Below are 17,687 nucleotides of genomic sequence, written 5' to 3'. Positions count from 1 at the left end.
GATGTTGACAACAGGGAGGCTGTGCATAAGGGGGATGGGCAGAGGATATATAGGAAATCTCTGTACCTCCTCTTCAATTTTGCTGTTAACTAAAACTTTCTCTAAAATAAACTCTTAGAAAAAAAAAGGTCCTGAATTTGAATATTTACTTTATTCTTTCATATAACATATACAGAGCCAACATATTTTTTTATACCTTTGTGAGTTTGAATTGACTTCAACATTTTATTCTTGAACTTGGAAAGTGTTGAAATATCTCTGAGAGGTTTTGTTTTGTTTTTTAATATGATGATTTTTGGCAGTGTCTCTTCCTCTCAGAAATCTTCCTCATTTGTCAGTATCATTTTCCTCATTTATGTTGATAAATTCACCTTTACTAATTTCCCCTGACTGCATACTTTGAGTCTCTTGTTAAGTGACTGTCAACATTCACATATGCAGCTGTTCTTTATCTTCACCTATATTGGACTTGAATTTCACTTTCGGTGTTAATACCTTTTATTTCTTCCCTACGCCTTCTTCTTTGTTGGTAAGTCTTTCTTTTGATTAGCCATTTTTCTAAGATGTCATTTGAGTTTATCACCGAAAGACAATGAGGCAATGCAACTATGTGCTTTGCTGTGTGTGCATGAACCAACTAACAGATAATCGACCAGTCAGTAACCGATTTTGAGAAATAGGAATATGATTGACCACTGATTATGAAGCGCATATGTTATTTGTGGAATAATTCATGGACTGAAGAGGTAACGGCTTTACATTATGCAAATACTCACAGTTAATATGACATGGTAACAAAAACTTGAACTTGCTCTTGAGGGAACTGGTATTATTTTATATATATATATATATATATATATATATATATATATATACACACATATATAACTATTATGTATGTTATATTACTATATTACAAATAAATGTATAAATATATAACTAATCTTGATTAATTGAAATTTGTGCAAAGCAAACAGTTCACATATAGAATTGTGAATGCATAGAATTTGTTGTGTATGTGTGTGTTCTTTGGCATATGTGTTCATTTTTGAGCTGCTAGATCTTTAAAATGGTATCCTTTTATATGTTTCTAAGGAGACCTGTTTCATTCATTTTCATTAAAGATAGTCTCCACAATGGTTTTGTGACTAGTCAATGGGGATTGTCAGTAATTTTTTATATAGAAAAACTTTGTAATCTATTTTTAAAATATTATTATATAGTTTTGTTTCTGAAATATCAGAGCCCTCAACATGAAATTTATATTATGTTAATTTTTGTTGAAGAGATATTGAAAATATTTTTATTTTTGGAGTAAAACATTTTAAGGTAATGAAATAAGAAGGAAGTTTAAGAGTTCTGAATTTATTTTATACCATATAGTTAACTTAATGGAGAAAATAGCCTTTATATATCCATTTAGTTTGAAGGTACTGTGGTACACTGTGGTACTGTGACATCTTTTAAATTCAGTTTAGTTTATTCATCTAAGAATTCTGAATTGTGATTGAGTACTTATGCAACATAAACACGCCATTTGTATTTTAATTTCTTCAGAATTGTTCCCTTTGCTCATTTGAAAATCTAATCTTTTTCTTTATAGATAATTCAGTTTAATATGATAGTTACAAATTAAGCTGTATAGTTATTTAAATGTTTCATTTTTTATTTAAATAGTAACTACCCATAACAAATTTACTAGGAGAAATTTTCTATACTTTTGTAAAATAACTTTAAAAATGTTTCTAGATATATTCCCAGTAGTGGGATTGCTGGGCCATATGATAGTTCTATTTATTATTTTTTTAAGGAACTTCCATACTGTTCTCCATAGTGACAGTATCAATTTACATTCCCACCAACAGTGCAAGAGGGTTTCGTTTTCTCCACATCCTCTCCAGCATTTATTGTTTGTGGATTTTTTGATGATGGCTAGGATGGGGTTGGGGTGGAAAGGAGGAACAAGAAGTAGCTGATGTATGTATACATATAGCTAATTCACTGTGTTGTACAACATTGTAAAGCAACTATACCCCGATTAAAAAAAATACCAGTGTTTCACAAATAAAGGTGATCACCATGTGAAAAAAAAATGATTCTACATTTCTGTGTTTTTCTGCTCTAACACTATAAAAATGCTTTCCCCTGCTATGTGTTCTCATAGTTACCATAGACTCTATTATTCATTTACTCCATACAGATGAGCTGATTATATAGTATTTTAGAAGGTGATACAGATACATGTGGCAAAGAAAAATTTAAAGCAATGAAAACAACAGAGAGCCCAAGGTCCAGAGTAGTACAGGTAATGAACAATGTGGTTGTCTGGAGGAAGAGTGTTTCACACAGACTGGAAGATCCTGAGGCAGAAACGTGCTTAGTGTATTGATGTAACAGAGCAGTCTAGAGATGGTGGAGCAGAGCTGTGACATGGTGAGTAGTTGGAGATGAGATCAGAGAGTAACAAAGAACCGGTTATTATAAAATCTTCCAGATCGTTGTAAGAACTTTGATTTCTACCCTGAGAGAACCGAGGAGCCATTGGAGGGCTTGCAGAGGGGATAAATGATATGGCTCATTACAGGATCACTTCGATAGTTGCACTATCAAAGGGAAACAAGAGCAGGGATGGAGAAAGCTGTTCAGTTCAGCTCAGTCTCTCAGTTGTGTCCAACTCTTTGCAACCCCATGGACTGCAGCACGCCAGGCTTCCCTGTTCATCACCAATTCCCAGAGCTTGCTCAAACTCATGTTCATCAAGTTAGCAGTGCCATACAACCATCATCCTCTGAGAAAACTCTTAGGTGAAACCATATTGACTTGGACTAGGGAGGCAACCACAGACATCTTAAGGAGTGATTAGATTCCATATATATTTTGAAAGTAAAAGTGACTAGATTTCCTAATTGATTAGACACAGAGTATGAAAGAAGAGATGAGCTGAAAATACTTCCAAGAGTTCTGACCTGAGGTTTAGATTGTGACCTCAAAAGATTGTAGGACGAGTAAGTTTTGGAGAAATATAGGGAACTCAGTTTGGAGCATGTAAATTCTGAGATGACTATTAAACATTCAAATGATGAAGTCCAATAGATTGCTGGATTTAGGACTATGGAATACAGCCAAGGAGTTCAAGTGGAAATATTAATTACAGTTTCATTAGAATAGGGGACATTCCATCTTGTTTATTCCAGTGTGCCTTCTTTCTATGCAGTGTTACTACTTACAGGGTACTTAAGAAATAACTTCTGAGTGAGTGACTATAAGTTTAGTGATTTGTGTGCGGGTAAATGTTTAACCACAGGCTCTCTAAAGAAAAAATAAGCAGAGCAAAACAAAATTCATGATTTCTAGCATTTACAGATTTCTTTGGTGCAAGTATTCCTGCTATGATTTCAGGCTACCAAAGTAACATCGCTGACAGCAGAGTTGAGAAGAAATATGCACAGTTGATTCCCTCGAACAAGTAATAAAGCAGCTCCAGAACAAAACTGAGCCCTTTGTTGCTTAGCGATATAATCAGATACATATTTTCCTTACTTACAGGTATGGAAAATATACATAATCTTGACACTTGGACAGATTTGAAGGTAAAGAAATTCATAGATGATAATACATACGAGCTCAAAATCAAGGACTTGAGCAAATATTTAAAAACCTTTGTCACATACCAGACTGAATAATAGAAATACTGAGCTAATTTATCCCTGTACCTTTAGGCAGTCTTCTAAATTACTCCACACAGATGTGATATCTTTGCATAATTCCTGAGAAAAAAACTTCAATTTGCAAATTAATCCATTGTAATATTAACAGTACTCTCTTGCCAGAGTGTCTTCATGATTTCTAAGTTAGCCAAAAAGTATGTTAAAAATGTTGCCATAAAACATTTATCAATAAAATATCTATACAAAGTTTAATCAAGTCATTTTCTTCTTCAGTCCAAACTCTTTGGCTTTACTCTTTCAGAGTCATCATTAGGTTTTTAAACATTATTTACTTATTTACTATTTAAAAAATTTTATTGTGATCAAATATACCAAACATAAAATTTACTAGATAACTAAATCTAGGTGTACAGTTCAATGATACATTCACATTGTTGTGCAACCATCAGCAACATACATCTTCAGGACTTTAATTAACACTGTATTTTGTTTCATGTAAAAGGAGCACATTTTATTGTAGATAATTAGAAAAGGAAAAGTATGAAAGAAAATAAAATTACCCAAAGTCTCACCATTCAGAGCAAATCAAATCTACATCTACCTTATTGTACTATAGAATTAAATTAGACTGTTAAATCCATTGTCTAACAATTCCTCAGATCCTGTTAAGTCTAAAATGGCTTTCAGATTCTGACTGTATGATGAAGTGCTGGGGCTGCATATCCCAAATGTATGTTTTATAGCATCTATTTAATGTACCAGTGAACAAGCCTTAATTAGAATGGTTTATTCTCAGAGCAATGAAGCATAGGGAAGTAGGACAATCCCTCGTCCTGGGCACATAGTTTAGAGCTGAGCCCCAGGAAGAGAGAGTTGCAGGTAGAAGATGAAGGAACACTGGTCATTAAGAAATTGTTAATGGAGTGAAGCTTAGGGACAAGATAATTTCTCTGAATTCTATATGGAACACAAATAGACATCACAAAAATATCAGGCAGAGGGCAATTTGTAACTTAAGACTTTTGCAGGTTTGGCTGCAATATGTCGAAAATAACCACTGGGAAAGGGCATGGCTTATTCCAGACACGCTATTATGCTCTGTACCAAAGTGCTGACATTGCTTTTTCTTTGTTATTTCTCTCTCTCTCTGGCCAGGGCAGAGTAGGGAGAATGGAAATGTTAGAGACTACTGATAAACTGTTATCAGACCTTTCTAGGGATTCTTTGAAATAACTGGAGACTAGTTGTCTTTGAAATAACTAGCAAAAAATGGTTGTAAGTAAAGGTTATGGACTAAAAAGTGTTGGATATGTTAATGTTAGCACATTTTTATATATGTGCCTAGACATTCGATAGAATTGATGTTATATTCAGATGTAATTTCTAATTTTCTAGGTAAAATTTGATTTTTAAATGCTTCAACATTTATTTGCTCACTTCTTTTTGTTGGGGGGTTTAGCTGTTTTCAGTTATTTGAATTTTGATTTGAAAAATATTTTTGAACCTGTTGGAAAATTGCACCCCTGAGAGACTGTTGACAATACATATCTAACTACTAGATTAAATCATATAAAATAATGACATTTTAAGCCATAATAATTGGCAGTTACATATGGTTCAATCTAAAAGCTTGTGTAAAAATGTCATATTTACTACAAGATAGCAATATCTGTAAATTTTAATGGAAAAAGGTTGTATCTCATCACTTTATTTTTATTTAATTACTTTTATGATTATTTTATTCAGTAGTCTGGATTGTGAGCTTACCATGTGCCAGCTATTATGATATACATAAGGATACAATAGGGCTAGTTCAGTTCAATGTTCAGTCGTTTCCGACTCTTTGCGACCCCATGAATCACAGCACGCCAGGCCTCCCTGTCCATCACCAACTTCCAGAGATTACCTAAACTCATGTCCATTGAGTGAGTGATGCCATCCAGCCATCTCATCCTCTGTCGTCCCCTTCTCCTCCTGCCACCAATCCCGCCCAGCATCAGGGCCTTTTCAAATGAGTCAACTTTTCCCATGACGTGGCCAAAGTACTGGAATTTTAGCTTCAGCATCAGTCCTTCCAATGAACACCCAGGACTGATCTCCTTTAGGATGGACTGGTTGGATCTCCTTGCAGTCCAAGGGACTCTCAAGAGTCTTCTCCAACACCATACCTCAAAAGCATCAATTTTTCAGCACTCAGCTTTCTTCACAGTCCAACTCTCACATCCATACATGACCACTGGAAAAACCATAGCCTTGACCAGATGGACCTTTGTTGGCAAAGTAATGTCTCTGCTTTTTAATATGCTATCTAGGTTGGTCATAACTTTCCTTCCAAGGAGTAAGCGTCTTTTAATTTCATGGCTGCAGTTACCATCTGCAGTGATTTTGGAGCCCCCAAAATAAAGTCTGACACTGTTTCTACTGTTTCCCCATCTATTTCCCATGAAGTGATGGGACTAGATGCTATGATCTTAGTTTTCTGATTGTTGAGCTTTAAGCCAACTTTTTCACTCTCCTCTTTCACTTTCATCAAGAGGCTTTTTAGTTCCTCTTCACTTTCTGCCATAAGGGTGGTGTCATCTGCCTATCTGAGGTTATTGATATATCTCCCGGCAATCTTGATTCCAGTTTGTGCTTCTTCCAGCCCAGTGTTTCTCACAATGTACTCTGGATATAAGTTAAATAAGCAGGGTGACAATATACAGCCTTGACGTACTCCTTTTCCTATTTGGAACCAGTCTGTTGTTCCATGTCCAGTTCTAATTGTTGCTTCTTGACCTGCAGATAGGTTTCTCAAGAGGCAGGTCAGGTGGTCTGGTATTCCCGTCTCTTTCAGAATTTTCCACAGTTTATTGTGATCCACATACTCAAAGGCTTTGGCATAGTCAATAAAGCAGAAATCGATGTTTTTCTGGAACTCTCTTGCTTTTTCGATGATCTAGTGGATGTGGCAATTTGATCTCTGGTTCCTCTGCCTTTTCTAAAACCAGCTTGAACATCTGGAAGTTCACAGTTCATGTATTGCTAAAGCCTGGCTTGGAGAATTTTGAGCAGTACTTTACTAGCGTGTGAGATGACTGCAATTGTGTGGTAGTTTGAGCATTCTTTGGCATTGCCTTTCTTTGGGATTGGAATGAAAACTGACCTTTTCCAGTCCTGTGGCCACTGCTGAGTTTTCCAAATTTGCTGGCATATTGAGAGCAGCACTTTCACAGCATCATCTTTCAGGATTTGAAATAGCTCAATTCGAATTCCATCACCTCCACTAGCTTTGTTTGTAGTGATGCTTCCTAAGGCCCACTTGACTTCACATTCCAGGATGTCTGGCTCTAGGTGAGTGAACACATCATCGTGATTATCTGGGTCATGAAGATCTTTTTTGTACAGTTCTTCTGTGTATTCTTGTCACCTCTTCTTAATATCTTCTGCTTCTGTTAGGACCATACCATTTTTGTCCTTTATCAAACCCATCTTTGCATGAAATGTTCCCTTGATATCTCTAATTTTCTTGAAGCGATCTCTAGTCCTTCCCATTCTGTTGTTTTCCTCTATTTCTTTGCATTGATCGCTGAGGAAGTCTTTCTTATTTCTCCTTGCTATTCTTTGGAACTCTGCATTCAAATGGGAATATCTTTCCTTTTCTCCTTCGCTTTTCACTTCTCTTCTTCTCACAGCTATTTGTAAGGCCTCCTCAGATAGCCATTTTGCCTTTTGCATTTCTTTTCCATGGGGATGGTCTTGATCCCTGTCTCCTGTACAATGTTACAAACCTCAGTCCATAGTTCATCAGGTACTATTTCTATCAGATCTAGTCCCTTAAATCTATTTCTCACTTCCACTGTATAATCATAAGGGATTTGATTTAGGTTATACATGAATGGTCTATTTTCTTCAATTTAAGTCTAAATTTGGCAATAAGGAGTTCATGATCTGAGCCACAGTCAGCTCAGCACAGAATAAATAAATGTATTAACCCTGTATGGCTTTGTTAAGGCTTTGGGACTATTAAATAAAACATATTAAATTACTTCCTTAAGGTTTCCAGGTAAAAAACAGTGACTGTCACTTAAAAAACCTTTAAATATATTTTTTTGTTATGTAGTGTTATTGTTTTTCTTCCCCATTTATTTCTATTAGTTGGAGGCTTATTACTTTACAATATTATAGTGGTTTTTGCCATACATTGACATGAATCAGCCATGGATTTACATCATTTCCCATCCCGATCCCCTCTCCTGCCTCCCTCTCCATCCGATCCCTCTGGGTCTTCCCAGTGCACCAGGCCCGAGCACTTGCCTCATGCATCCAGCCTGGGCTGGTGATCTGTTTCACCCTAGATAATATACATGTTTTGATGCTGTTCTCTCAGAACATCCCACCTTCACCTTCTCCCACAGAGTCCAAAGGTCTGTTCTGTACATCTGAGTCTCTTTTTCTGTGTCTCATTTTGCATATAGGGTTATCGTTACCATCTTTCTAAATTCCATATATATGCGTTAGTATACTGTATTGGTCTTTATCTCTCTGGCTTACTTCACTCTGTATAATGGGCTCCAGTTTCATCCATCTCATTAGAACTGATTCAAATGAATTCTTTTTAATGGCTGAGTAATATTCCATGGTGTATATGTACCACAGCGTCCTCATCCATTCGTCTGCTGATGGGCATCTAGGTTGCTTCCATGTCCTGGCTATTATAAACAGTGCTGTGATGAACACTGGGGTGCACGTGTCTCTTTCAGATCTGGTTTCCTCGGTGTGTATGCCCAGAAGTGGGATTGCTGGGTCATATGGCAGTTCTATTTCAAGTTTTTTAAGGAATCTCCACACTGTTCTCCATAGTGGCTGTACTAGTTTGCATTCCCACCAACAGTGTAAGAGGGTTCCCTTTTCTCCACACCCTCTCCAGCATTTATTGCTTGCAGACTTTTGGATAGCAGCCATCCTGACTGGCGTGTAATGGTACCTCATTGTGGTTTTGATTTGCATTTCTCTGATAATGAGTGATGTTGAGCATCTTTTCATGTGTTTGTTAGCCATCTGTATGTCTTCCTTGGAGAAATGTCTGTTTAGTTCTTTGGCCCAGTTTTTGATTGGGTCATTTATTTTTCTGGAATTGAGCTGCAGGTGTTGCTTGAATATTTTTGAGATTAATCCTTTGTCTGTTGCTTCGTTTGCTATTATTTTCTCCCATTCTGAAGCCTGTCTTTTCACCTTGCTTATAGTTTCCTTTGTTGTGCAAAAGCTTTTAAGTTTCATTAGGTCCCATTTGTTTATTTTTGCTTTTATTTCCAATATTCTGGGAGGTGGGTCATAGAGGATCCTGCTGTGATTTATGTCGGAGAGTCTTTTGCCTATGTTCTCCTCTAGGAGTTTTATAGTTTCTGGTCTTACAGGCCAGAAGGGAATGGCAGGATATACTTAAGTATACTTAAGTAATGAAAGAGAATAACCTACAACCTAGATTATTACTGTACCCAGCAAGGATCTCATTCAGATATGAAGGAGAACTCAAAAGCTTTACAGACAAGCAAAAGCTGAGGGAATTCAGCACCACGAAACCAGCTCTTCAACAAATGCTAAAGGATCTTCTCTAGACAGGAAACACAGAAAGGTTGTATAAACACGAACCCAAAACAGCGAAGTAAATGTCAATGGGACCATACCTATCAATAATTACCTTAAATGTAAATGGGTTGAATGTCCCAACCAAAAGACAAAGACTGGCTGAATGGATACTAAAGCAAGACTGCTATATATGCTGTCTACAAGACACCCACCTCAAAACAAGAGACAAATACAGACTGAAAGTGAAGGGCTGGAAAAAATATTTCACGCAAAGAGAGAGCAAAATAAAGCAGGAGTCGCAGTATACATATCAGATAAAATAGACTTTAAAATAAAGGCTGTGAAAAAAGACAAAGAAGAACACTACATAATGATCAACAGATCAATTCAAGAAGATATAACAATTATAAACATATATGCAGCCAACATAGGAGCACCGCAATATGTAAGGCAAATGCTAACCAGTATGAAAGGGGAAATTAACAGTAACACAATAACAGTGGGAGACTTTAATACCCCACTCACAACTATGGATAGGTCAACTAAACAGAAAATGAACAAGGAAACACAAACTTTAAATGACACAATGGACCAGCTAGACCTAATTGATATCTATAGGACATTTCACCCCAAGACAATCAATTTCACTTTTTTCTCAAGTGCACACAGAACCTTCTCCAGAATAGATCACATCCTGGGCCATAAATCTAGCCTTGGTAAATTAAAAAAAATTGAAATCATTCCAGTCATCTTTTCTGACCACAGTGCAGTAAGATTAGATCTCAATTACAGGAAAAAAATCATTACAAATTCAAACATATGGAGGCTAAATAACACGCTTCTGAATAACCAACAAATCATAGAAGAAATCAAAAAAGAAATAAAAATATGCATAGAAATGAATGAAAATATAAACATAACAACCCAAAACCTATAAAAGCAGCGCTAAGGGGAAGGTTCATAGCATTACAGGCTTACCTCAAGAAACAAGAAAGAAGCCAAATAAATAACCTAACTCTACACCTAAAGCAACTAGAGAAGGAAGAAATGAAGAACCCCAGGGTTAGTAGAAGGAAAGAAATCTTAAAAATTAGGGCAGAAATAAATGCAAAAGAAACTAACGAGACCATAGCAAGAATCAACAAAGCTAAAAGCCGTTTTTTTGAAAAAATAAACAAAATTGACAGACCGTTAGCAAGACTCATTAAGAAATAAAGGGAGAAGAACCAAATTAACAAAATTAGAAATGAAAATGGAGAGATCAGGACAGACAACACTGAAATACAAAGGATCATAAGAGACTACTACCAGCAGCTCTATGCCAATAAAATGGACAACTTGGAAGAAATGGACAAATTCTTAGAAAAGTATAACTTTCCAAAACTAAACCAGGAAGAAATAGAAGATCTTAACAGACCCATCACAAGCAAGGAAATCGAAACTGTAATCATAAATCTTCTAGCAAACAAAAGCCCAGGACCAGATGGCTTCACAGCTGAATTCTACCAAAACTTTAGAGAAGAGCTAACACCTATCTTACTCAAACTCTTCCAGAAAATTGCAGAAGAAGGTAAACTTCCAAACTCATTCTATGAGGCCACCATCACCCTAATTCCAAAACCGGACAAAGATGCCACACAAAAAGAAAACTACAGGCCAATATCACTGATGAACATAGATGCAAAAATCCTTAACAAAATTCTAGCAAACAGAATCCAACAACGTATTAAAAAAATCATACACCATGACCAAGTGGGCTTTATCCCAGGAATGCAAGGATTCTTTAATATCCGCAAATCAATCAATGTAATACACCACGTTAACAAATTGAAAGATAAAAACCATATGATTATCTCAATAGATGCAAAAAAAGCCTTTGACAAAATTCAACATCCATTTATGATTAAAACTCTCCAGAAAGCAGGAATAGAAGGAACATACCTCAACATAATAAAAGCTATATATGACAAACCCACAGCAAGCATTACCCTCAATGGTGAAAAATTGAAAGCATTTCCCCTGAAATCAGGAACAAGACAAGGGTGCCCACTCTCACCACTACTATTCAACATAGTTTTGGAAGTGTTGGCCACAGCAATCAGGGCAGAAAAAGAAGTAAAAGGAATCCAGATAGGAAAAGAAGAAGTGAAACTCTCACTGTTTGCAGATGACATGATCCTCTACATAGAAGACCCTAAAGACTCTACCAGAAAATTACTAGAGCTAATCAATGAATATAGTAAAGTTGCAGGATATAAAATTAACACACAGAAATCCCTTGTATTCCTATACACTAACAATGAAAAAACAGAAAGAGAAATTAAGGAAACAATACCATTCACCATTGCAACAAAAAGAATAAAATACCTAGGAGTATATCTACCTAAAGAAAAAATCTTTAAATATTTTAATTAATACTGGACTCTATGCTCTGAAATTTTCCTTTACTGTATATTAATAAAGGCTTCCCTCACAGGTCAGTTGGTAAAGAATCTGCCTGCAAAGCAGGAGACCCAGGTTCAATTCCTGGGTCAGGAAGATCCCCTGGAGAAGGAAATGGCAGCCCACTTCAGTATTCTTGCCTGGAGAATCCCATGGACAGAGGAGCCTAGCAGGCTACAGTCCATGGGGTCATAAGAGTCAGACATGACTTAGCGACTAAACCACATATATTAATAAGCTTTCCTAGAGTGTCTAACTTAACTTAAAAATGTGCTTAGAAAATGGAAGAAAATATTTTGTAATGTCCCTATATATCAAGTGGTATATACCATATACTTAAAGAGATAATATTTCTATTATATTAATTGTTCTATTAATAATTCTCTAACATCTGCATTCTCAATTAAAACATAGGTAAATATATGTGAGATGTCTTATATATACATGTAAAATATAAAGCATGCTGCTGCTGCTGCTAAGTCACATCAGTCGTGCCCGACTCTGTGCAACCCCATAGACAGCAGCCCACCAGGCTCCCGTCCCTGGGATTCTCCAGGCAAGAACACTGGAGTGGGTTGCCATGTCCTTCTCCCATGCATGAAAGTGAAAAGCGAAAGTGAAGCCGCTCAGTCATGTCCAACTCTCAGCAACCCCATGGACTGCAGCCTACTAGGCTCCTCCATCCCTGGGATTTTCTAGGCAAGAGTAATGGAGTGGGTTGCCATTGCCTTCTCCGATATATAGCATAGAGAAGTGCTAAATTTTAATATTAACCTGCAGTTATCACAACTACTTAGGAGTTACAAGGAAGTGTAGAGGTTAAGAACAGTAGGCGTCCTGGAGTGGACTGCAGTGGTTTGAAGCGCTACTGCATGATCCTGTGAGAGCTGAACATCTTTCAGATAAATGTTGTGTTCAAATGTTACATTTCAAAATGGCAAACTTGGGAAGGATAGTGGAGAGGAACAGTGACTCTTCTTTGGCACTAATTCCACTGTGTGTGTGTGCGTGTGTGTGTGTCTATGTGTGTGTGTGTAAAGATGGTGAAGTAGCCTTATAGACAAGAAGGAACTGTGTAGAACTTAAAGATGATGTTTTGGTCTATAGAACATATATAAGATTTGCAAGAATTTCTAACAAAGCAAATGAATGGGATGTTTCAGGATAAGATCAGAACCTGTGAGCTCACATTCAAATCTTTAGTAGAATTATTAATTGCATTAAAAATGTGAAGTTACAAGTCAAGCAATTCTTCCAGTGCAGAATGAGTGCAAAACACTTAAAGGAAAACACAGTGTTTTTATTCAAAATATGTGACTGTTGGTTTGAGGTTTTCCATGTGTAAAATACAAATGTTTATTAGGGAGGATCTGCAATTCTTTTCAGGTCTAAGATTTCTGAGGTCAGAGGAGGTTCTAAGCATTTTGCTACAGCTGAAGCAAAGCCATAAGTGCCTGGGTCAAAGCTGAAGTAGTTTTAAACCTCAGAAGATCTTTTTGATTTTAGGCCGAGAGACACAAGGGCTTCCCAGGTGGCACTAGTGGAAAAGAATCCATCTGCCAATGCAGGAGACACAGAGATGCAGGTTGGATCCCCGGATCGGGAAGATCCCCTGGAATAGGAAATGGAAGCCCAGTCCAGTATTCTTGCCTGGAAAATCCCATGGACAGAGGAGCGTTCAGGCTTCAGTCCATGGGGTCACAAAGAGTCAGACACGACTGAGCACACACACATGGAGAGGGACACAGTGAGTTCAATACATTTTCCATTTAGGCTGGGAGGGCACAATTCAGTTTATACTAAATGGGAATAGAGGGGCTTCCCAGGTAGCACTAGTGGTAAAGAACCCACCTGCCCATGCATGAGATGTAAGAGACATGGGTTCCATCCCCGGGTTGGAAAGATCCCCTGGAGGAGAGCATGGCAACCCACTCCAGTTCTCTTGTCCATGGAGAATCCCATGGACAGAGGAGCCTGGTGGGCTACAGTCCATAGGGTCACAAAGAGTCAAACATGACTGAAGCGACTTAGCACAGCACAGCACATGGGAAATTATACTCAATATCTTGTAATAACCTATAATGGAATATAACCTAAGATAAAAATGGGAATAGAAAACACTCACAATGCAATAAGCCAAGTGTTACTATCACAATCTAAATGATGTAATCCTTTATCAATTAAGACCTAATTAGGGCTTTTGTAATTTTATGGTTATTTCAATAAAGCATTAATTATATTGGGAACTAAAACTTCTTCAAACATATACTGTTCACTTTTCTATATGGGACAGGGAGTCCATACAGCCATAACCAAAGACACATGACTCTCCTGAACTTTCTAGGAGTCGAGCTTGCCAACTTCAATCAATAAAATGACTGCAAATGCCACAGGACTAGTATATTCAGTTCGTGTTTGGTAAGACACCACTGCAGATAGATTCTGTTGACTGGTAAACTATTTAGAATTCTAATAACTGTTATATTTGTATACCCTCAAGTTTGTAAAAATTATCTCTGTAATTTTTTTTATCCAACTATGTGCTTAAATGAAAGCAATTTTTAAATGAACGATTCTGAAAAGATGTTCAATATCTGAACTGAATATGCCTCAGATTTTGTTGCAAATTGTATGATCCTAAATTTTGAGTACTTTTGGTAACTGAATAATGTTTTCTAGTAAGGAAAGAGTAAAGTATAAGTAGTAAAGCATTCATTGATTTCAAACTAGTGAATGTGATGAACTAGCATTACATTATCAATTAGAATAACTCCAGTGTTATTTCAGGTTTTGCATAAATATTGGCAGAAAGTAACTGGGAAAATGACCCCTTTTTCCCCTCACATACTTGAAGCACTAAATTTTTTTCCCCCCACAGACTTCACACACTAAATTTTCATCAAATTTCATAATGTATCATTAACATTTTAAGAACATTGTGAGAATCTTATAACCTGATATGCTAATGCCTCTCCTCCAGATTAGAGCAAAGAATAAATCAAACCATACAAAACTAAAGGCAGATGCTCAAACCAAAGAAACATTCCTTTCTATCTCAATGGAGCAAGATTAGAGGTGGTTCCACTTGTTTTCCAACTTGGAACTGACTTTGTTTCTTCTTTGTACTCACTATTGTGCCTACAAAAATGAAGGAGTGAGATACTTGAAAACTAGAGATAGAGGGGAAAAGAAGACTGGCAGTTTCAGAGGCTTTAAAAAATGTGGTTTTGTGCTTTCATATCCTAGTCAGTGGTAACTAACCACTGCTCCTTCAATTTAACCCCACGGGCCTGGCATTTGAAAATTGTTTCTAAAGCTTTACACCTTTAATACCTTCAATTTCAAAACAATAAACACAGATGATGGACTGATGGGAAAAAGTAATTTTTTTTCTTATTTTTTCTCATAATGGTGACTTAATGTAGTAAGAATTAATATTAAGCTCCATTTTATTTTCAAACACATTTGTTAATATAGAAAAAAGTATTCTTTCCTTTTCATGGATGAGAACATTGATACTTGAAATTAAAGTCACTTCACCTCCCCCATCCCCATCAACTCCATGCAAACTTCCAATCACAAAATGGAGACTAAAACTGACTATTGTGGTTCATTTTTAGCATAATATTGAATTAAAGTGTAACCATCAGTAACAGGGCTTCCCTGATAGCTCAGTTGGTAAAGAATCTGCCTGCAATGCAGGAGACCCTGGTTCAATTCCTGGGTGGGGAAGATCTGCTGGAGAAGGGATAGGCTACCAACTCCAGTATTCTTGGACTTCCCTTGTGGCTCAGCTGGTAAAGAATCTGCTTGCAATGCGGGAGACCTAGGTTCAATCCCTGGGTTGGGAAGACCCCTAGAGAAAGGAAAGGCTACCCACTCCAATGTTCTGGCCTGGAGAATTCCATAGACTGTGTAGTCCATGGGGTCTCTAAGAGTTGGACCCGATTAAGTGACTTTCACTTTCTCTTTCATTAGTAACAGGTAGATATTTACCATTGTCTTAACACAGTCTGCATTTTCCATGATATTCCATATGGGGAAGCAAACACACACTGAAATTTCATAAACTGGATTATAAGAACAAATATTGGATGTCTCTCCAGCTTCTTATAATTGCTTAAGAATCCCGGGATTCCCAAAGTAGATGGGGGAACATTCTAAAAGATTATCTTTAAACAGTTATCAAGTGGCATGCCTCATTTCCTAACCACTTAGTCTTTGGGCTTTTTCTTGCCTATCATCTGAATGAATCAGGTACCATGTTCCAGGCACAGAGTTTACCTAGCTCATGGTCTCCACAGATTACTGGAAGTGAAAGATAACCTGAAGAACTGGAGAAACTGCTGGCTGATAGCAATCATTTTGAGGGAGCTTGTTGCCTTGGATGGATCCTCCATAACTGGGAGACCAAAGCAGTGTTGGCCTTGGGGCAAGGATCGGGTACAGGATGGATGGCATGAGAACCAGCAAACCAGAAAGAGGAGGTGGGTAGCATTCATTTTTCTGACAGAATAGTGACTGACAGAGAGGATGAAGCCCCAAAAGTACAGTTTAAAGGTAACATAGTTTTTGTGGCAATTGTTTGAAGCCATTTGAGAAAATGTACTAGTGTTAAGTGTTTTTAATTAAGTTTGTCCTACTTGGAATGACAGGTTTTCCCATCTCTTGCATTCCCTCTAGATGACCTCAAAGAGGATTAGGGGTTTAGGATGGGAGTGGGGAGGCCATAGAAAAAAAGCAAGTTCAGCCACTGATGGACCCATTTGTAAATGGGTTCATCATCATCAGTGTTAGTCACTCAATCGTGTGGGACTCTGTGACCCCATGGACTGTAGCCCTCCAGGCTCCTCTGTCCATGGAATTTTCCAGGCAAGAACATTGAAATGGGTTGCCATTTCCTTCTCCTGGGGATCTTCCCAACCCCGGAATCGAACCTGCGTCTCCTGCACTGCAGGCAGATTGTTTATTTTCTGAGCCACCAAGGTTAGTGACCTCCTTTAAGAACTTTAACCTAGTCCCTTTCGTTTCATCAGATCCATTTTGTCACCATTTCCTTTTAACCTTACCCCACTGCCCAGCCTCTCTCTTTGCCTCCTCCTCCTCCTTCCTCCCGGTATTCCCCTCACCTGTCCACCGAAATGGCTGTCATAGAGTAGATGCTGGCGAACACCGCGGTGATGGGAAAGAAGTTCTGGAAGCGACAGTAGTTGGCGCCGAAGTACCACTCGCTGTGCAGCGCATAGATGAAGTTGACCAAGGTGTTGAAGGCGGCCATGGAGGCGTCGGAGAAAGCCAAGTTCACGAGGAAGTAGTTGGTGACGGTCCTCATGCGCTTGTGGGCCAGGATGATCCAGATGACGATGAGATTCCCGAAGACGGCCACGGCCACCACCACGCCGTAGGCGAGGGACCAGAGCGCGATGCGCCAGGACGGCTGCACGAACTGGTTGGTGATGTTAGACCGGGACTGCGAAGGCGCGGGGGAGGCCGCCGCCAGACCCAGCGGGGAGAAGGAAGCGGAAAGATTGCCGGCTTGGACGAGCAGTTGCAGCCACTCAGTCTCAGCCTCTCCCGCGGCTGCCCCAGTCTCGAGCGCGGCACTCAGGTTCCCGGTGTCCGCGCCGGCCATTCCCGCGTCCGTCCAGTTCGCGGCTACGGGGAGCGAGGCCGTAGCGATGGGTGTGCAACCTGAGTCCTCTCGCTCACCCACCGTCAGCCCGGCCCGTCTCCCGCGAAGTTCTTCTCCGCCTCCCTGTCGCTTGGATGCTGAGCGGACCTCAGCCCCGCCCCGAATCGAGATGGAGAAGGTACCACAGCCCTTGCTGGTTAAGGGATGCTTTGACCCTGCAGGTGATGGGGAGAAAGGAGGCGCTTTCTCCAAAAGCGACTTTGAGCATCTATCGGGCAGGAAGGATGAGACAGTCTGAAAAAAGTGATGTTAGGGACTGGCGCCAGCGGAGACCCTCTGGGAATCACTCCTGCGGGAGTTTCCCGGGCACCAGCTGA

The 17,687-nt window shown here is 38.5% G+C and overlaps 1 protein-coding gene across 1 annotated transcript in view; it reads right to left on the bottom strand.

Annotated features, from left to right (window-relative positions):
• TACR3 (tachykinin receptor 3) overlaps positions 1-17,372 on the bottom strand; it is a 73,623-nt gene extending 56,251 nt beyond the window's left edge. The window contains exon 1 of the mRNA XM_020904359.2: positions 16,808-17,372. Within this exon, the coding sequence (XP_020760018.1) occupies positions 16,808-17,310 (503 nt within the window). The 5' untranslated portion in view covers positions 17,311-17,372. The remainder of the gene's footprint in view (positions 1-16,807) is intronic.
• Between the last annotated feature and the right edge of the window lie 315 nt (positions 17,373-17,687).

This window comes from Odocoileus virginianus, chromosome 21 (assembly GCF_023699985.2).
Source record: "Odocoileus virginianus isolate 20LAN1187 ecotype Illinois chromosome 21, Ovbor_1.2, whole genome shotgun sequence".
Taxonomy (NCBI): domain Eukaryota; kingdom Metazoa; phylum Chordata; class Mammalia; order Artiodactyla; family Cervidae; genus Odocoileus; species Odocoileus virginianus.
This window is presented reverse-complemented; position numbering and strand designations above follow the sequence as displayed.